Genomic DNA, 21,434 nt, shown 5'->3' with positions numbered 1-21,434 from the left:
ATCAAAGCATGTAAGCTTGTCTAAAGCTGTAAAGTGATTTCTCCTAATTAGCGATTTGTCTAAATTTTCTGGGGTTTCCATTGCTTTTATATGATCTCAATATGATATATATTCTATTCATAAAAAGTGCAATACAGATAGTGTATTATTATTATTATTATTATTATTATTATCATTAATATTATTATTATTATCGTCATTATTATTCAGCTTTGTTCCTGCTCCTCCTCTTGTCTCCTGCTGTTGTATCTGTTGAACCTAAACTGAAGTCAATTGGCCCAGTTGACTTGACCCAGAATTTAATGTAATTGACCTAGTTCAATTGACCTTCAGCTAAAACAGCTATTTCTGTCGTGTGCAGTTACTACATTTCACTTCTAATGAGGTTGCGGAGATGATTGGACTGCAACTTTATTTAGTGCTGTTTGCGTGTCTATGTGTGTGTGCAGTGCATACTACTAGGTGTGTGTTTGCTAGCTTGCTGGCGTTGCCGTGTGTGTGTGTGTGTGGAGTGTGCATGCGTGCACGCGTACGTGTTGGCCAGGGGATTAGGCCTGGCCAGTGCAGCTGGACCACTTGTGTACAGAGAGCATGGAGAGAAGGGATTAGGGGGGTAAACTGATACTTAGCAGGAAATGAACAGTGGCTACTGATAACTCAAACTATCCACTCCTCTCTCTCCTGCGTCTTCCTCCCCCTCCGCCCCCGCAAAACACTGCAAAAACAGCCACCCACCTATCCTCTCCTCTCCCTCTCATCTCATCGGTCCATCATCGGCCCGCGGGCCTCGGTTGGGTCCAGATTGTCATGCAAATGGGGCCCCCAAGCCTCTGGGCAACTGATAAGGAGGGCCTCTCATTGCACCCAGGCCTTTGTTTTCTAAACAGTGATGAGCTGAGTTGAGGAGGACTGGGAAAGAGGTATCTGAGGTGGGGGGGCTGGCGGGGGGGTGCCTCTCAATGTGAAAGGGTCCTCTCAATGTGGCGCCCTGGGCTAAGTGGCGAGGGGGTATTTGGACAGCGGGGGCTGAATAAGGTGAAGGCTGAGAGGAGGGGGGGCGGGGGGGGGGGGCATGGGAGTCATGTTCTATGGCAGGAGTCAGGTTCAACATGTTGATAGATCCTGATGGATTTTCTCCCCCCCCCCCTCCCCTCCTCCCCGCTGCTGTCCTTCAACTTCTTGAGGAGAAACCCCTCCACCCCCCCCCCCCCCACCCACACCATCTCTCACTCAGTCTTCCATTTAGACACGTTGAGTGTCTGTTTCTCGATGCTGCGTGACGATTTTAGTTCCAAGATTCTAGATTTTTTATTGTTACATCTTTAAATACAAAGTACAACGTCCTATGTTACATACATAGGACCATAGGATGTACATAGTATGTTACATAATAAAGTATTCAATCAATACAAAACAGTAAGATTCTTTGGTTTTGGAACAATAACAAAGGCATACTAAAGAATTGCAGCCATAGTAAAAGAAAGAGAATAACAGAGGAGGTACATTGGTCATGAAGGTGCTATAATGTGCATGGTTATCCTACTTGAGGGCTTGTTAGCGCGCGGTGTGGGCGGAGCCTCCATTGCTGGTGTTCGCTGCAGCGTTAAAAACATGGAGGTTCGTGTCGCACACGTTCGTTTGTTGGTTCGTTCGTAGGGTTCCTGCTCCCCCGGTGACCCCGCTCGCTGCCTCGCTAACATTCTGGCCGCGGAGGAGACACAAGCACCGCTGCAGAAACATTCAGCCGGGCGTATAGACTTCAGGTTCTCCCCGGGAGATTGATTTGCACATTTGGCTCTGGGATTTCTCTTTAAAACTAATGGAAAACATCTTTGCCTCCAGCAAAGGGGGGAGGCTTTCAAAGTAGTAATTTAAATGTGAATTCGGAGTCGTTGAATATAAAAATGCATATGAAAAACAGATGTCTGAGCAGCAGGCAACAAAATGACAAATGTCTGGCATTTTTCTGTTCCTATCATTAACCACTTTCGACCTGGCGACCCCTGTTTTTGGGGCACGTCATTATAGGCCAAACATTGCCATACGTGTCAAAAATACGTATGGGCGATCTATGATCATTGCCATACATATCAAAACGATGTATTGTGTGGTGATCTATGAGCTTGTAGATCACCTATTTTTGCTAAATAGGGCTTAAGTGGTTTACCCATTCAATGCAACGCATCTGTGTCATTTTAGATTTTAGCTATAACTATTATGTTATACTTTGGCTATTCAAAAATAGCAGATATACAAGCTCATAGCGCGGGCACTTTTTGAAAAATCTTGAAATGTTTAGCAAATCTATGAATGTATATATTTTTAAAGGGAACATTTTTGACTCAAATCTTTGCTTCTGGGGGGGGTCAATGGAACAAAATATTTTTTAGATGGGGGTCCGCGGCCAAATACTCAATCATTTTGGGTGTCCTTGACATGAAAACGTTTGAGCACCACTGACATATATAGCAACATACATTTTTTTCAGAAAACGGTTAGGATTTAGAAGACATTTGTTGATTGAATGGGTTAATGAGGCAGTAGTAGCAGTAGGAATAGTAGTGGCGGTCATCTTGGACTTGAACAAGACCTGCCCTCAGTAGTGACCATGTCCTCCACTCCACCTCCCCCCTTCTCCTTCTCCTCCTCCTCCTCCTCCCCCTCCTCCTCTCGCCCCTTTCTCTGTTTTTTATAAAATTCCTCTTTTTATGCCCCCTTTTTTTCCCCTTCTTTTTGAAGTCAAAACCCTTCCAGCACCCCCTCCCTCCCCTCCATCCCCTCCTCCTTCTTGTAAAAAAGCCAAGCTGGTGGTTTGTGCCTCAGTCCAGGGTGTGAGAGGGAGAGAGAGAGGAGGGGAGGAGGGCTGTAGGTTAAGTTTAGGCTAGCCTCTCTGTGCTTTCCATTGAAGGTGCTGGAGGCTGGGGGCGAGGGGGGGGGGTTTGGGCAGTAAAAGCTAGAATTTTAGAGCCTCCCTGTTTTTTTTATGATTGGCTTTTTTTTTTACGGGCTGGGGCTACAGCTGGCGGTGTGAATGGCTGCCCAAGGTGACTGAGTCCCAATAAAGTGTGGGCCAGCCGGGCCGGGGCCTCCAATCCAGCCATGGGACCGGCTTTATAGGCCTCCTTACGAGCCTGGGCCTCTATTAAAACCTGGCAGGGCTGCACTGAGGAATTTAGGGCCAGGAAACAAGAGAAAAATAGGGTTTGTGTGTCAGGGGGTGGTGGTGGTGGTGGTGGGGTGCGGATTTGGGGGTGGTGTGTGTGTGTGTGTGTGTGTGTGTGTGTGTGTGTGTGTGTGTGTGTGTGTGTGTGTGTGTGTGTGTGTGTGTGTGTGTGTGTGTGTGTGTGTGTGTGTGTGTGTGTGTGTGTGTGTGTGTGTGTGTGTGTGTGTGTGCGTGCGTGCGTGCGCGCTGCGCGCGTGTGTGTGTGCGTGTGGAGGAGGGGGGGGGGGGTGTTGAAGTTTGAGGGTGACCGAGGGTGAAAGTTGAAAGAAATGCTGTTGGGTAAAGGGGGGGTCAACATGTGTGTCTGAGAGCGTGTGCAACCCCGGTGTAGCATGTGTGAGGTGTGTGTGTGTGTGTGTGTGTGTGTGTGTGTGTGTGTGTGTGTGTGTGTGTGTGTGTGTGTGAGCTGTGTGTGTGTGTGTGTGTGTGTGTGTGTGTGTGTGTGTGTGTGTGTGTGTGTGTGTGTGTGTGTGTGTGTGTGTGTGTGTGTGTGTGTGTGTGTGTGTGCGCGTGCTCGTGTGCGCGTGCTCGTGTGCGTGCGTGCGTGTATGTGCGTGTATGTGCGTGCAGGAGCTTACAGTATGTCTCTGGTGGGAAGTATGGAATCCATAGTTGACTGACTGCCCAAAGGGGCTTATTTGGGTTCCAGCATGGAGCATAATGATGTGTAATGTACTGTAGCGTAGTTAGCGTGTGACTCAGGTTTGTTACTGTCGTCACACAGCCATGTTCTGGGTCCAACAGGAGAGGGAGGGAGCGTGTGTGTGTGTGTGTGTGTGTGTGTGTGTGTGTGTATGTGTTGTGTGTGTGTGTGTGCGCGTGCAGGTGTGTGCGGGCGCCAGTGGTGGAAAAAGTACTCACATTTTTAGTAAGTAAGTAAGTAAGTAAAAGTATCAATATTGCAATTTAGAAACACTCTGTTACAAGCAAAAGTACAGTAATCAACATTTTCTTGAGTAAAAGTACAAATGTATTGGCATCAGAATATGCTTAAAGTACCAAAAGTAAATGTACTCATTGTGCAGAATGTCCCGTTTCACAAGTTATCGTGTGTGTGTGTGTGTGTGTGTGTGTGTGTGTGTGTGTGTGTGTGTGTGGTGTGTGTGTGTGGTGTGTGTGTGCGCGCGTGCGTGCGTGCGTCAGACACCAGTCATAGTGAGTCTTTTGTCTGTGGGGTGGAATGAGGAAGAGCCAGCTCCTTTGTCCTGCCCTCAGACACACTCAGTCAGCTACCTGGCCTTATCAGAGTGCCTGTCCATCAATCACTCCACCGCTTATCTGTCGAGAAAAGCTATTTGTTTAGCCTCTTCTGTCAATCAATCAATCAATCAATCACCGCCCCTCCTGTTTTCACACAAACACTAATCCCCTAATCCTCCACATAGCCACCTGAGTGCTGCCCCCTAAGGGTGAAAGTGCCAGGATGGCAACAGGAGGCTATTGACTGTGTGCACTGCAGTGGTGGAAGAAGTAGTCAGATTCTGACCCATTAAGACCGGGATATATTGAAAGATTTTTTCAAAAATAGCAGATCTACAAGCTCATAGCGCGGCACTCGGTGCCGCGCTATGAGCTTGTATATCTGCTATTTTTGAATAGCCAAAGAAATCTAAAAATGACACAGATTCTCTCCCGGTCTAAATGGGTTAAGTAAAAGTAGCATTAAAACAAATACTCTGCTACAAGTAGAAAGCCTGTATTCCACACCACAGTAAAAGTACTAACGTTTTTTTTTGTATCAAACATTTTTGAAAATAGCAGATCTACAAGCTCACAACGCGTCTCATCGCGACACATTGTGAGCTTGTGTTTTCAAATAGCCAAAGTACACAATAGGGCTTAAGTGGTTAATGTACGTTTTGTAATAATAATCTAAATCCGCAAAGCAATTAGTAACTAAAGCTGTAAAAATAATTGTAGTGGAGTAAAAAGTACAATATTTGCCTGTGATATGTAGAGAAGTAGAAGTATAACATGTTGAAAAATGAAAATACTCAAGTAAAGTATTGCGCAAAAATGTACTCAAGCACAGCACTTTCCACTGCTGCCTATGTGTGTGTGTGTGTGTGTGTGTGTGTGTGTGTGTGTGTGTGTGTGTGTGTGTGTGTGTGTGTGTGTGTGTGTGTGTGTGTGTGTGTGTGTGTGTGTGTGTGTGTGTGTGTGTGTGTGTGTGTGTGTGTGTGCGCGCGCGTGTGCGTGTGCGTGTGTCCATTAAGTGATTGTAAAGGATTAGGCTTATTGCATTCACGTATCACACAGTCTGTCCCTCAGGAAAATGTTTTATCGACTGAACGTAACCGTTACTCAACTCAATTTCAGGTCGGTTTCACAAATCAAAATGCAATCGGAAATGGCTGCCGTCAGCTGTCAGCCTCATCTTCGGACATAGGGCTCAGAATGTGCTCAACGTTCCGTGTCGGCTTTGACAAATAAATATTTGACAGTTACAGAGCCTTGCTGCGAGGCGAGTGAATTGAGATTTCCAGCCAGTTGTCTGCAGTGGTGGAAAAAGTATACTCAAAATGTTTTACTTAAGTAAAAGTATCAATACTGCAATGTAAAAGTACTCTTGTTACAAGTAAAAGTCCGGAATTTAAAATTGACTTGAGTAAAAGTACAAAAGTATTGGCATCAAAATGTGCTTAAAGCACCAAAGTAAAAGTACTAAAATGTTTGAAAATAGCAGATCTACAAGCTCACAACGCGTCGCGATGCGACGCGTTGTGAGCTTGTAGATCGACTTTTTTCAAATAGCCTAGGTATAAAATAGGGCTAAAGTGGTTAATGTATGTTTTATAATATAGTAATTTATATCCGCAAAGTAACTAGTGACTAAAGTTTTCAAATCATTCTAGTGGAGTAAAAGTATAATATTTGTCTCTGAGATGTAGTGGAGTAGAAGTAAAAGTACTGAAATTTGGAAACACTCCAGTAAAGTAAAAAAATAGCACTTGAGTAAATGTATTTAGTTACTTTCCACCACTGCATTAACCCTTGCGAGGCAAAGTGAATCGAGATCTCCAGCCATGTTGTCTGACTTGTTCTCTCTTTCTTTCTTTCTTTCTTTCTTTCTTTCTTTCTTTTCTCTTTCTTTCTTTCTTTCCTTACTTTCTTTCCCCCCATATAGCGGTGGAGACCCAGAGCACCAGCTCAGAGGAGATGGTGCCCAGTTCTCCCTCTCCGCCGCCCCCGCCTCGCGTCTACAAGCCCTGCTTCGTGTGCCAGGACAAGTCCTCAGGGGTACCACTACGGGGTCAGCTCCTGCGAGGGCTGCAAGGTGAGGACAGTCTGGTTTTTATAACCCACTTAGACCGGGGAACGCATCGGTGTGTCATTTTTTAGATTTCTTTGTAGCAGATCTACAAGCTCATAGCGCTACGAGCTTGTAGATCTGCTATTTTTTGGAAAAATCATGAAAATTTGTGCAAATCTTTGAATATATATATATATTGAAGCAAACGTTTTTTACTCAAATGTTTGCTTCTGGGGGTCCCCTGGAACAAAATATTTTGAGATGGGGGTCCGCGGCCAAATACATGTAATTTTGGGGGTCCTTGACATGAAAAAAGTTTGTGAATCTCTGATTATAGCAACATAAGTTCTCTCAAAAAACGTTTAGGATTTAGAAGACATTTGTAGAACCCCCCCAGAAGCAAAGATTTGAGTTAAAAATGTAAAACATTTTCACGATTTTCCCCAAAAATAGCAGATCTACAAGCTCATAGCGCGGCACTCGGTGCCGCGCTATGAGCTTGTAGATCTGCTATTTTTTAATTGCCCAAAGAAATCTTAAAATGACACAGATATGCGTTCCCGGTCTTAATGGCTTAACTGGGGCCTGCTCTATTTGAAGACCATGAATACTCCCTGGGCAACGAGAGAGAGAGAATTACCAGCTACCTGCGTTTGGGTATCAGAATAGCACGGAGAATGTGCCTCGCAGGCAGTTATATTAATCCACTGATCCAGTTGCCTTCCGCAAAAGAGGGTCAGGTAGCGCTTGTTGGACGTCGACAAGACGGATGAAAGATGAGCAGCGGCGGGACAATAAAACACTGATAAGCGCGGGATCACAACACAGTCAGTCTCTCTGTCACAACAGTGTGAAGCCCGAGTGTAATGCCAGTGACATGATTCATCTGATCTTCCTGGATGTGATGGGCGGAGGCGGGGATGAATGGAGAGAGAGGATTATTATAAGACGCTGATACGGTGCGATTCAATGTAATGTTTCCAATCGGAATACAGAATCAAAAAGTCTCAGAACCTGAATTCATAACCTAGAATTGGAATCCGGAATCTGTATATTGGCCAAGTGCTGCGTGTTCACATACAAGATATTCAAGTTGGTTCATTAAAGGGATAGTTCACCCCCAAAATGACATTTTTTTCTATCGATTAGTCACCCCATGGAGACTTGAATTCATGGATATTTGTTTTGTTTTTGTCGCATTCCTAAGCCAATGATTTGATGACCGACAGCGGTTCTGGTAGGAGACACAAAGAGTCTCCTTTGTGTCTGTCTCCTATACCGGAACCGCTGACTACCGGTCCACGTACTGGTCATCAAATTATTGGTTTAGGAATGAGACAAAAACTAAAAAAATATCCATGAATTCAAGTCTTCATGGGGTGACTAATTGATAGAAAATAAGTATTTTTTTGGGTGAACTATCCCTTTAATCAAAAAAAGGAAAAGAAAAGATTCAATGTTTCAGGGATTCAAGGATTTCAGTCTGCAACTTATTCTCTCTCTCTCTCTCTCTCTCTCTCTCTCTCTCTCTCTCTCTCTCTCTCTCTCTCTCTCTCTCTCTCTCTCCTCCCCCTCTCCTATCTCTCTCTCCCCTTTAATCTCTCTCCTCCTACGTCTGGTTCTCCCTCCTCCTCGACTCTACTCCAGGGTTTTTTCCGCCGCAGCATCCAGAAGAACATGGTGTACACCTGCCACCGAGACAAGAACTGTCAGATCAACAAGGTCACGCGCAACCGCTGCCAGTACTGCAGGTTGCAGAAGTGCTTCGAGGTCGGCATGTCCAAGGAGGGTGAGTGTGCTGAGAGGACGCAAAAGCCTCTGGAGACGCCCCAGACCCACTTATATTATCCACCATACATAGACACACACACACACACACACACACACACACACACACACACACACACACACACACACACACACATACGCACTCTCGCTCATATATGATGACACAAGTTCTAAATGTCACTCGCTGAATTGAGGTTGCGGCGCTTAATATCTCAGAATTCCCAGAGACGATAAGGGACGATAATGTACCTTGGAAAAAAAAGGCAGAGGAGATATCTTGAAATGTAGGTCATGGTGAAACCCCCCCGTGGCCCAGATCTGATTGTTTTTCCACGTTTATATCAGCAAAGTGAAAAGATAAAGAGAAAAAAAAGAAGAAAAAGGGACATTACATGTGGGTCACATCATTGTCACGTTCCCCCCAGAGGTTGATCTGTTACATCCCAGACAGAGAGCTCAGGAGAGCAGGCAGCAGAGAAAGAGAGAGAGAGAGAGAGAGAGAGAGAGAGAGAGAGAGAGAGAGAGAGAGAGAGAGAGAAGCCAGCATTATACTTGGTCGTACGACCGCGTCGCAGACCCGAAAATAGCCGATCTACAAGCTCACCGCGCGTCTCATCCGCGACGTGCTGTGAGCTTGTAGGTCGGCTGTTTTCGGTCACAATTAGGCAAGAGCGAGAGAGAGAGAGAGAGAGAGAGAGAGAGAGAGAGAGAGAGAGAGAGAGAGAGAGAGAGAGAGAGAGAGAGAGAGAGAGAGAGAGAGAGAGAGAGAGAGAGAGAGAGAGAGAGAGAGAGAGAGCAAGCAAGCAGATGATGATGAGCCTATAGCTGGGTGGTGTTTGGGAGAGGCTGGGCACTGTACCAGTCATATGACTAATCGCCTCATGGCATGATTCTGATATCCTGTTTCTTCACACTACCTCAGCACCCCCACCCACCCCCCTGGGGTGGGTGCACACAGACACTCAATTCATTCATAATAAAGCCATCAGATCTGGGGGTGGAGGGGTGGAGGGGGGGGGGTGGTTGAGAGTTTTTGACATAAAAAATAATAGTCAAAGACAAAGATTAAGTTTTAAGGCCCTAATGTCACTTGACTCTTCGCGAGAGAGAGAGAGAGAGAGAGAGAGAGAGAGTGTGTGTGTGTGTGTGTGTGTGTGTGTGTGTGTGTGTGTGTGTGTGTGTGCGTGTGCGTGTGCGCGTGTGCGTGTGCGTGCGTGTGTGTGTGTGCGTGCGTGCGTGTGTGTGTGTGTGTGTGCGCGCGTGTGTGTGCGTGTGCGTGTGCGCGTGTGCATGCGTGTGGCCGTGGCTGTGTGGAACTGGCAGTCTCTTTGCCTGTTACCGAGCCCATGGGACATGCATGTGGGTGTAATGTTTGTGTGGGATGTGTGTTAAGGCCGGGATCACATTGTACCTCTGCTATTACTGGATATCCTGAGAGGAAGGAAAGAAAGGGAGGGAGAGAGAGAGAGAGAGAGAGGCAGAGAGCACAGAGGGCTGGGTTGGGCTGGGTTATGTGCACCGCGGTCAAACTGAATGGAGAGATGGACCGAAGGAAGAGCGCACACGATAAGAGGGAGATAGCTGGTGTCAGCACCGTGCTAAAGGAAATGGTTTGATAACGCCGTCAAGGGCAACTCCAGTAGCAGCGAGCTCTGGTTTCTACCAGCGAGCACAACATGTACCGGACAGTGGTGAAAGGCACAGGGCACGAGGGCAGGGGATCTGTCAACGGTGTTAACCACATGAACCCTAGCGTCCCTGTTCCCTGGGGGGTGGGGGGGGACAAGTAGCTCACAATGCGTCACAATGCAACACCTAAAAAGCAGAGGGGCCTACTACAATATACCTCCAGTCAACTAAGAATTAGGGTTTAAGGGGATAAAAAAACTTGACAATTGTCATTTTATTCAACCTTAATCATTCTTATTCTTTTTTTGGTGAGTTGTTATGCCAATTCCCAAATTCCCCACACACTTGGGTGTGATCTTGTCACTGCTGACCCCTACTGGTTGGTCTGTGGACTGGTTTGGACCACGGGATGTTATTGAAACCCCACGTCTCTTCCTCGCAAATGAATTCACCTGCTGAGTAGCTTCACCGGGAGGATGTAGCATATGTGCTGGAGGAACACCCTATTCCTCAAAGTTCAACGCTCCCGCTGACAGGTGCCCTTGAGCAACCTGTTGAAGCTGCTGGTGCAGCAGCGACAAAGATAGCCCTCCTTCCCGCCGCGAACGTGGCCAATTGTGCTAAGTGTGGACGGCCGGCCAAGTCGGAGGCACCGTAGAGGCTTTGAACCCCTAGTCTCCCTAAAAGATTCTTTAATTAAAATGTGCAATGTTGGTCTCTTTATGCATCTCTACCCGGCCCCTCACAACAATGACCTTTTCAGTGGAAGACACAAAGAGTACAGATTTCTTTAAACACGTCTCTTTTCTTCCTTCTGCCTCTCTCAGCGGTGCGCAACGATCGAAACAAGAAGAAGAAAGACGTGAAGGAGGAGGTGGTGCTTCCAGAGAGCTACGAGCTCAGCGGCGAGCTGGAGGAACTGGTCAACAAAGTCAGCAAAGCCCACCAAGAGACCTTCCCCTCCCTCCTTCAGCTGGGAAAATACACCACCGTAAGCCGCGCACATGCACACTCACTCACACGCACGCACGCACGCACGCACACACACACACACACGCACACGCACGCCTACAGCTTACACACTCCTAGCATGTGTGTGTATGGCAAAATTCTCCATGGTATAGTGATGTCCATGGTTTCTAAATCGCATGCGAAGACGTAAATTCACCGTAGCTTTCTCAACATAGCGGTGGCTTAACTAATTCAGTTCCCCATTAAGCCATCTGTGTGGCCTCTGCGTGATTGATGTAAAATGTAAATGTGCTTTCCCCCTTGATTGATGTAATATGTAAATGTGTTGCAAGTCGTGGACACAGACAGACACACCCTTCATGCAAACGGCGTTACACACCGCCTCTGTCACAACATGCTGATCCGTATGTCTGTGTGTTTATGTGTATACTTGTATTACTGTACTTGAAAAAGGGCCAAATATCCCCACAAGTATATAGTATAATTTGAGAACATTGTGAGGAAATTTTTTTCTTCTGGTCCTCACAAGAGAAAATGGCTGTTAAAAAAATATTTGTATAATTATGCTTACAATTAGGAAAAAAATCACGTTGGGATTAGGATCTGCTATTTTTGAAAAATCATGAAAAGTTGTGCAAATATATATATATATATATATATATTGGAGGACATTTGTAAATCTTTGCTTCTGGGGGTTCCTGGAACTAAATATTTTACAAATGTTCGCTTTAAACAAAAAACAAAAAAACAAAAAAAAGCAGATCTACAAGCTCATAGCGCGGCACTCGGTGCCGCGCTATGAGCTTGTAGATCTGCTATTTTTGAATAGCCCAAAGACATCTAAAAATGACACACAGATGCGTTCCAGGTCTTAATGGTTTAATAGAAGATTTACACCTGTGTGTGTGTGTGTGTGTGTGTGTGTGTGTGTGTGTGTGTGTGTGTGTGCGTGTGCGTGTGCGTGTGTGTGTGTGTGTGTGTGTGTGTGTGTGCGCGTGTGCGGTGTGTGTGTGTGTGTGTGTGTGTTTTGTGTGTGTTTTTTTGTGTCATGGAGCAGAACTCCAGCTCAGATCACCGTGTCCAGCTGGACCTGGGGCTGTGGGACAAGTTCAGCGAGCTCTCTACCAAGTGCATCATCAAGATTGTGGAATTCGCCAAGCGGCTGCCCGGCTTCACCACCCTGACCATAGCGGACCAGATCACTCTGCTTAAATCGGCCTGTCTGGACATACTGGTATTGAAAACGTCTTTTGGTCTCTTTTCTTTCTCACCTTGTTGACTAGTCCAGTGGTTTTCCACCTTTTTCATGCCAAGGACCCCTAAAATTGATATACATTTGGCCGCGGACCCCCATCTGAAAATGTTTTGTGCCAGGGACCCCCCAGAAGCAAAGATATCAGTTAATTTTCGCTTTAACCACTTTTTCAAGGTTTTTCAAAAATAGCAGATTTACAAGCTCATAGCACAGCACTCGGTGAGCTTTTTTGAATAGCCAAAGCTAAGTGGTTAAAAATGATTGTGACGCTATGTTAACTCATTTCTCTGGGCACCCCCTGGTACTCCCTCAAGGACCACTGGTTGTCCCCGGACCACTGGTTGAAAACCAGTGGACTAGTCCAATGTCTTAGAAATGTAACAGCTAAGCGTAACCTGTGCATTCTCACACGAGGGAACACTGACACTCAGTGGTGAATACTGGTAGTGCAGGAGAGTTTGACCCAATAATAGTGCACACGATTAGGCAAATTCTACCTCAAAGAGTAAATGTAAATTCTACCTCAAAGAGTAAATGTATCAGTCTTTCTTGTTTTGCTATTTACATTATTTTGATGTTGCATAATGTCCTTTTATAGCACCTAATGGGCATTCCCTGATTTTCTTTTTTGCAAAATTCTCCGTCACCCACAGATGCTGAGAATCTGCACACGCTACACCCCAGAACAGGACACCATGACCTTCTCAGACGGCCTGACTCTGAACCGGACCCAGATGCACAATGCCGGCTTCGGGCCACTCACAGACCTGGTGTTTGCCTTTGCCGGCCAGCTTCTGCCCCTGGAGATGGACGACACAGAAACTGGCCTCCTCAGCGCCATCTGCCTCATCTGTGGAGGTACTGCAGCCCAGTGGGGGTTAAATCATTTATCTTAGTTTAAATGACAAGGCCGGCATAATTCAAATATTTTCTTATTGCCAACCAAGCCTACGAAAAGATCTAAACTGAAAAACGCATTTACACAAATTTGGTCCATCCAGCCAACACCAGAATATTGCTCATATCCAGAAGTCACTGTTTGTCCAAAAACTGTTAAAGTAAGCCACAAAGTTGTACCGTTGCTTTGGTCAGCATAATTCATAATTGCAATGAACAGGAGCATTGTACTTTATCCTGTCACAACTTTATTTATTGACAGCGGTTGTTTTTTTTCACTCGCTGTTTCCCGGACATGCAAATCGCCTTCTTTTCACTCCAGTCATCCTGAAAGGTAGACTGAAAAAGCAATCGGTGTCACTTCATAAAGTTGTTCCAGGAAACAGTACAATGTCTGTGCTCATTGCAATGATGAATTATGCTGAGCGAAGCAACAGTGCAGCTCTGGGACCTGTTTTAACTGTTTTGTTTTAACAATGGAGTTCAATATGACTTCCTGATATGAGCTACTTATGGTTTTGGCAAGGCAGACCGCTACTTATATAACCTTTATTTAACCAGTAAAAATACATTGAGGTCTCTTTTAAAAGTATGCACTGGCCAAGAGGCAGAATATTACACAGGTTCACCGGCGTACATAGAGACAGCAGGACAAAACTCCACAAAAAAAATGTACTAACTGCTCCAGTGAGAGACAGTGAAGTTTAAAAGTGTGAAGAAGCTGACAAAGTAAATGTGAAATGTAAAAACGACAATGAAACACCAACATCAAATACCTGTAAGTAGGAGAAACATGTTTTTTTGTTGTTGTTGTTGGTCTCTAGGCTAAGTTGACGATAAGAAAACATTTTAATTCCGCCGGCCTTACCCTTTATCGACTTTAGCCCTACATACTTAGTTGACCGGGGACCCCAGGGCTCTATACTAGGTCCGAACCCCCCCCCCCCCCCACTCCAAATCTCTTCGCACGCTCTGATCTACACGCTCACAACGTGTCACGTTGCCATATGTTGTGCGCTTGTAGATCTGCTATTTTCGCCTAATGTTCACTCCCCAGATTCAGAATAGGGACGCTAGGGCTCAAGTGGTTCATGTTGTTACACGTCTGTGTTTGTGTGGTAATAATCCGATTGTCACTTTACTTGGAATTGACGCAAGCCATAAAACCCACAGAAAATGGCTTTCTGTGAATAATAGATTTGCAACATTTCCTTTTTCACATGGCTTTCTGTGAATAATAGATTTGCAACATTTCCTTTTTCACATGGCTTTCTTAGAATAATAGATTTGCAACATTTCCTTGTTCACATGGCTTTCTGTGAATAATAGATTTGCAACATTTCCTTTTTCCATGTTCCGTTTCCCTGTGTAGTTCTTACTGTATAACCTCATGTGTGGCCAGTAATATGTTATTGTATTGTGTATATCAGTGGTTCTCAAAGGACCCCCAGGGGTCCTTGAGTTGGTTCCAGGGGGGCCCCAGCACACACACACACACACACAACAATGTAAAACCATGTATGCGGTTCTCCCTCACAGACCGCATGGATCTGGAAGAACCGCAGAAGGTGGATAAGTTGCAGGAACCTCTACTCGAGGCCCTGAAGATATACGCCCGCCGCCGGCGCCCCAACAAACCTCACATGTTCCCTCGAATGCTGATGAAGGTCACCGACCTCAGGGGCATCAGCACCAAAGGTCCGTATGATGATGCCTTCATGTTGGTGTTATTAGGCTGCATGGAAGAGGAATCAATTAATCACTTAAGCCCTCAACTGACCTCAATCAACCCATTAAGACCTGGAACGCATCTGTGTCACTTTAAATGTCTTTGGCTATTCAAAAATAGCAGATATACAAGCTGTAGACGAGCTTGTAGATCTGCTATTTTTTTTAAAATGTGTGCAAATATTTGAATATATATATATATATATATATATATATATATATATATATATATATATATATATATATATATATATATATATATATATATATATATATATATATATGGTAATATATATATATTACCAGCTGACCATTTAATATTTTAATGATCAATCAATTGATTCTGTTCCACCTTGGAGCAATGTATACGTAACGTAGTATACTTTAAGTTCTTATTTATTGGTATCACTTTTTAATAATAAATGTCCAATAATCATTCAAACATTCAAATTGTAGTCTTTGGGAATTATTTGGAGGCCCACTTGCAATACCTTCGCCGCCCACCAGTGGTCCCCGGCCCACAGGTTGAGAATCACTGCTTAATCTTTTTAGGGTTTAATCATCCTTCCCGTCTTAAAACTCAATGCAACACACAGTAATGTATAGAGCAATAAAAGAGCTGAATAGTCTTCCATCGCAATTCAGATTCTTATATCAGGATATTAAAGAAATATATCATGGAGTTTGCTTTTTGATTAAGGCTAACATACTGTACATTGTTTGATGTGTCTTGGGTGTTTGGGACTGTAGACTGTAGATTATATTGTAAGGTAAAATATGAAATTGTAAAAAAAATTGTTACTTGAGGTATCATTAAGATGTGTTATGAGATATTACACCATATCATTGAGATTGATGTTTAAACATTTGCTTGTATTTTAAGTTTTTAACTGTCTTTGATTGATTGATTGATTGAATATTTTATTAGACAAAAATGCAAAACAAACACGTGGTCTAAAAGGATAACGCCCCAAAAGTCCTTGCGGTCTTGTTTCCATTGGGGTTCCATGTATTCAATTCATCAACATATAAAAAATAACACAAAAATTCAATATCATCTCAAATATAAAAAACAGAGTAGAAAAAATCTGATACTGTCATGTACTGTAATGTGTTTTTATGTTACGTAATGTAATTATTTTTTTGTGGGCCCCATGAAGAGTAGCTGCTGCTATTGTAGTAGCTAATGGCAGTGTTGATTTTGACAGCAAATTTTGATTTAGTTTTAGTCATAGTCTTTTGAATAAAATTCCATTTCATTTTAGTCATATTTTAGTCATCTGAAATGTCTTAGTTTTTGTCTAGTTTTAGTCGACTAAATATCATAAGATTATAGTCGACTAAATCTACAGTTGATTTAGTCGACTAAAATTTATGTTGGCGGTGCCTTGATGGCGTCGTAATGGCTGATTTTACACTTGGTTGCATGCTGAAAATAGCCGATCTACAAGCTCACAACGCTTCGCAGCGCGACGCGTTGTGAGCTTGTAGATCTGCTATTTTCAGAGCACAACACCTGAGCACGACCAAGCATAAAATAACTTGTCTTTTAGTTCTACTGGATCTCTTCTCCACTAGTCCCTCCCTAACATTTTAGTCTAGTTTTTTTTTGTTGACGAAATTGTCAATATATTTAGTCTCAGTTTTAGTCATCATAGCTTAGTTTTTATTTTCGTCTGTGAAAAAAGTTAGTCGACGATCATTTTTCGTCATAGTTCTAGTCGACGAAATCAACACTAGCTAATGGGGATCCAAATAAACAATTAACAATAATGTGGTTGTTAATCGTGTCTCTTCCCTTGGGTGTCGATCAGGGGCGGAGAGAGCCATCACCCTGAAGATGGAGATCCCTGGCCCCATGCCTCCTCTGATCCGGGAGATGCTCGAGAACCCCGAGGCCTTCGAGGACCAGACGGAGAGCAATCAGAGCTCGCCGCCGCCCCCTCCCCCTCCCCCGCCGCCCCCCTCCTCCGTGGCGCCGCCCGTCATGAAGCAGGAGGCGGACGACGAGGACGACAGCTGGGCTACGGAGAACGGCAGCGAGCCCAGTCCGGAGGAGGAGGAGGACGAGGACGACGACAACGATCGGGGCGACGACGATCGGGACAGGGCCTCGGACAGTGACGGCGAGGGCTGGGGCGTCCTGGACGCCATCGACAGCGCCAGGAAGAGCCACGCGGGGAGGGCGCAGTGAGGAGGAGGAGTTAAAAGCATCCTGGTTAAAACGTTGCAGTGCACATACACATGTACTACACCACACTTCATACTCCATACAGTACATTATTGTTGCTGTCGGGTCGAGAAACCGTCGTATCTTGAGATTTTCAACTTTTTATGTTGTTGTTTTCTTTTTTGTAAATGAACAGAAAGGTAGCGAAAACAAGCCGATCTACAAGCTCAACATTTTTGCAATTTTTTTAAAAAACATTTTGAAAGTGAAAGTTGTTCAAGTCCGTCTGTTGGTTTTTATGAATTATTTAACCAACGAAAGAAGTATTAACAAGAGCTTGTCGCTAAATAATTGCTACAGTTGGAGCCTTTGGAACACACGGTTATGTTTGCCGTTTTCCTGAAAAGCAACGCTTTTGGACGTACAACGGTTTCCACCTGACAGCGACGACATGCAAGCTCACTCATGCATGCATGCATACATGCAACACACACACACACACACACACACGCACACACACACACGCACACACGCACACACACACACACACACACACACACACACACACACACACACACACACACACACACACACACACACACACACACACACACACACACACACACACACACAAAGATGCTGGCCTTCCCCACACCCTGTGTCCCCTCTTTCTCCTCACTGCACACCACCCTGGTCTCCATCCAAGGTGGAGCACAGCAGAGCCTTATATCTGTACAGACTGGTGTAACTCAGGCCATAGTAATGGTCCATGACAAGTGACATGCAGACAGAGACACAAAGTACAAGAGGAGAGACGGCAAACAACCACATGGACTCCTGACGTAATAAGTCGCCGAGAGGGAACCTGCGTGACAAAAAGAACTTGATCTCTTTGAGAAAGCAAAAACTATCGTTTGTTTTATCGTTTGTTTTTTACTATCTCATGTTTATATTTAGAGGAACAGCCAAAACAGACACCAGAACTGAACAGTTGTTTCCAACGGATTGCATACAAAAAAGCACACTTTTCACAGGAAGAAAACAACAAAAGAATACAGGGCGAAACCAAACTGAGTATCCTAATCTTTTTTCTTTTTCTGTTATTGCTTTATGAATATTGTTTTCACTTTTTCTTTACTTGATGTTTTTTTTCCTCCCTTCAATTTATGAATAAGTCCATACATATCTATATACCATTATATTTTTTGTCTATTTGTTATTCTGGTTTTATATATGAATCCTTTAGATTATTTTTTGTTTTTGTTTTTTTTTCTGTTTGAAGAGCTTTCCTGAGAAGATATTCAGAGGGAAAGTAGGGTAATCAAAACTGGCTGGTTCTCCCTAACCAGCTACATTAAACTTAGCTGGGGCTTTTTTGGGCACTTTGGCTCACTGTAGATGTCAATGATAATCAACCCAGTAGAAGAATGTTGTGTTACAGTTACTCAACCAGTTTGTGTTATCAGGGAACTGGCATTATTCTGTTTTGCTCTCATTGCAAAAGAGGAAAAAAAAAAAAAGAAACTAAAAAATATGCTGTCGATGTGGGAAAAATATCTTTGTGCCAAAGTTATCAAAAGTCATATTTGGAACATGAGTTTGACTACTGGCAGGGACCCCTAGCCGTGTTACAGTGATTTCCTCACATCAGAGGACACACACACACACACACACACACACACACACACACACACACACACACACACACACACACACACACACACACATACAAATACCCACACCAACCCTCAGCTGTAACGGATTTGCCGAGCTGGCATTTAGTGCCTCGACAGAGATTTACACTTGGCCATATATGTAGCACTTTTGAGATCCTGTTGTGTTAGCAAGGCACATGTACACTGAGTGTAGGCCCACTGTCCAGCAGTTTATCCACATATAGACGCGTCTTAACTGACAACAAACCTAAAACGTATTGTTATACAATCAGACTTAGAGCACTCCCCCCGTTGATGCCAGCAAAAAATGATTAGAATGCAGACCCATGCCTAGTCTACATAATAATCCGGTGGTTCTCAAACGTTTGGATTTCAAGGACCCCCAAATTGATATTGATCACACCAGACCACGGACTCACATTTTTGCTATCTCTGGGACCCCCGCTCTACACTGTAAAATCCTCAGTGTTCATTTAACTCTGAGAGTGTGCAAAAATCTGCAAATGGAACCATTTTGGTTCCTTTTGTACACTCTCTGAGTTACAGACCCGTGACAGGGTCCACTGGGATCCCTGATGGTCCCCGGACCCACCGTTGAGAACCATATAATCAACCTGGAGATATAATCCACATACTGTACAGTACCTGCTAATTTATATACCAAGTATAAATTAGGGCTTTTTTATTATGCATCGACAAAGAAAAAAAAAGGTCACAGACAATTATGCAACTTGAAAAGCAGGAATCTTTTACAATTATGGAAGACACCGTGGAATCAGACTCAGGGCTTTTTGGTAAGGACCAAACCCTAGCTGCCCGTTCGTTGGCACGCTGGAAAAAAAAACAGGCAATATTTATGTGTTATTCTTGACTCAGTTTGATCAGCTTATTCCCGCTCTGTGTGTGTACATAGACAGATAAACAACTCTGGAAAAAAAAGAAACGCCTGGATGGCAGTCTGTCTGTCTGCCTACGGCGGCATCACTGCAGCCCCATCATCGCACTGTACTGGCATCCAGGCAGCAAACTGCCTTCTCATCGCAAAATGAAAAAAGTAAAAAGTAAAAAAAAAGAAAAAAAAAGCCATTATGTCATCTATCGTGTTCTCGTGTGTATCCTTTCTTCTTTCTAAAGAAGCTGATAGGTTCGGGGGAGGGGGGGGGTTAACATGTTCTTATGTATCATTTCTCTTTTTATTGCCAAAATGTCTCAGTGGGTGATCAGCTGGGGAAAGTGCAGCTGATAGTTTTTTTTGCTGTCTCTCTTTGAAGCAATATGTAAGTAAACTCAACCTGCAGCAATGAGAGGTTCTGTCGTGCGTGCGTGTGTGAAAGAGAGAGAGAGAGTGTGTGTGTGTGTGTGTGTGTGTGTGTGTGTGTGTGTGTGTGTGTGTGTGTGTGTGTGTGTGTGTGTGTGTGTGTGTGTGTGTGTGTGTGTGTGTGTGTGTGTGTGTGTGTGTGTGTGTGTGTGTGTGTGTGTGTGTGTGTGTGTGTGTGAGAGAGAGAGAGAGAGAGAGGGAGTGTGTGTGTGTGTGTGTGTGTGTATGTGTGTGTGTGTGTGTGTGTGTGTGTGTGTATGCTTCTGTGTGCTTTGACATGTCATTGGGTGAATGTTCTCATTATGGTGCTGTCACAGAACAGGTTGCAATGTGATGAACTCTCTCTCCATCTCTCTGCCTGGTTGTCATGGTGATGATGATGATGATGATGATGATGATGCAAGCAGAACATTGACATGGTGTTGTTTTGGTGTTCTTTTTGGCCAAGATGTTGTCATCCCCTCTGTTCATGTCAACTCTTGTCATACAAAGAAAAGCCATATAAACAGTAAGTAAGAGGCACAATAAATTACTTTTGTGAGTTTACTGGATATTCTTTTTTTCTTTGTCCCGTGCACGGTACGTTTTATATTATGTATGTGTGTGCTCTAGAAAATACAGTGAATGATGTGGAATTTCAATGAAATAGGCTGTGTATTTTTTAGTTAAACACTAACTTCTAAATTTAGTATACAAACTTAATATGAATTTATTTTTTCTGTGCCATGGAAAATCTTCTCTAATGAAAGGGCATCTCCCTGAAAGTGACCTCGTATAACATTACACATTTAGTATATTTTAGTATGATTGTAACGTGCCATTGATCCCGACCCCATATCTTTTCAAGTGAGGCTATTTTATTAGGATAATACATTCAATTTATATAGCACTTTTCTGGGTACTCAAAGTCGCTTTTAAAAAACAAAACAAGCACAAAGTCACAAATAACTTTATTATAAAATAACTAGTTAACCCGTTAAAACTGGCAAAGCATCCGTGCCATTTTTGATTTTTGCGTGGCTACTCAAAAATAGCAGATCTACAAGCTCACAGCGTGCTGCCTGCGAGCTTGTTGTACATCTGCTATTTTTGAACATTTTGGAAACATCTTGAAAGTGTGAGAACTACTGATTTACAAGGCATTTGTAGAATCGGCCTCAGGTCTTAATTTGTTAAAAGGATAAAAAAAACTATAAGCAAACAAAATCAAATAAAGGCAAAAAAGGGTCCCATTATGCTGCAATACTAGTGCTCTAACATCGACCACCGGTAGAGGGAGCTGTTGGACCGAGGGTATGGGGTCTGATGGCATGCAGCAGCCTGTACTCTGTACTGTGTAGAGAGGGCTAGATCAGGTTGTGTTAAAGACTCATTTATGCACCGTCGCACGACGGTGTCGCGCGTCGAAAATAGCAGACCTACAAGCTCTATCTGTCAGCTTGTAGGTCGGTAATTTTTGACGCGCGACACCGTCGTGCGACGAAGTATAAATTGGTCTTCAGGCAGTGCTGTAAAGTAACTAAGT

At 43.9% G+C, this 21,434-nt stretch overlaps 1 protein-coding gene across 1 annotated transcript in view; it reads left to right on the top strand.

The window, feature by feature from the left end:
- The window catches only part of rarga (retinoic acid receptor gamma a), a 35,600-nt gene extending 15,145 nt beyond the window's left edge, over positions 1-20,455 (top strand). Inside the window, 8 exon segments of the mRNA XM_080443709.1 lie at positions 6,351-6,460; positions 6,462-6,500; positions 8,124-8,265; positions 10,721-10,884; positions 11,923-12,099; positions 12,774-12,978; positions 14,557-14,715; positions 16,560-20,455. Coding sequence (XP_080299835.1) covers positions 6,351-6,460; positions 6,462-6,500; positions 8,124-8,265; positions 10,721-10,884; positions 11,923-12,099; positions 12,774-12,978; positions 14,557-14,715; positions 16,560-16,939 — 1,376 coding nt within the window. The 3' untranslated portion in view covers positions 16,940-20,455.
- The last annotated feature ends 979 nt before the right edge of the window (positions 20,456-21,434 follow it).

The sequence above is a fragment of the Gymnoscopelus braueri genome (genome assembly GCF_963280865.1).
Source record: "Gymnoscopelus braueri genome assembly, chromosome: 12".
NCBI classification, from domain to species: Eukaryota; Metazoa; Chordata; class Actinopteri; order Myctophiformes; family Myctophidae; genus Gymnoscopelus; species Gymnoscopelus braueri.
The sequence above is the reverse complement of the archived record's forward strand: the minus strand, read 5'-3'. Positions and strand labels throughout refer to the sequence as shown.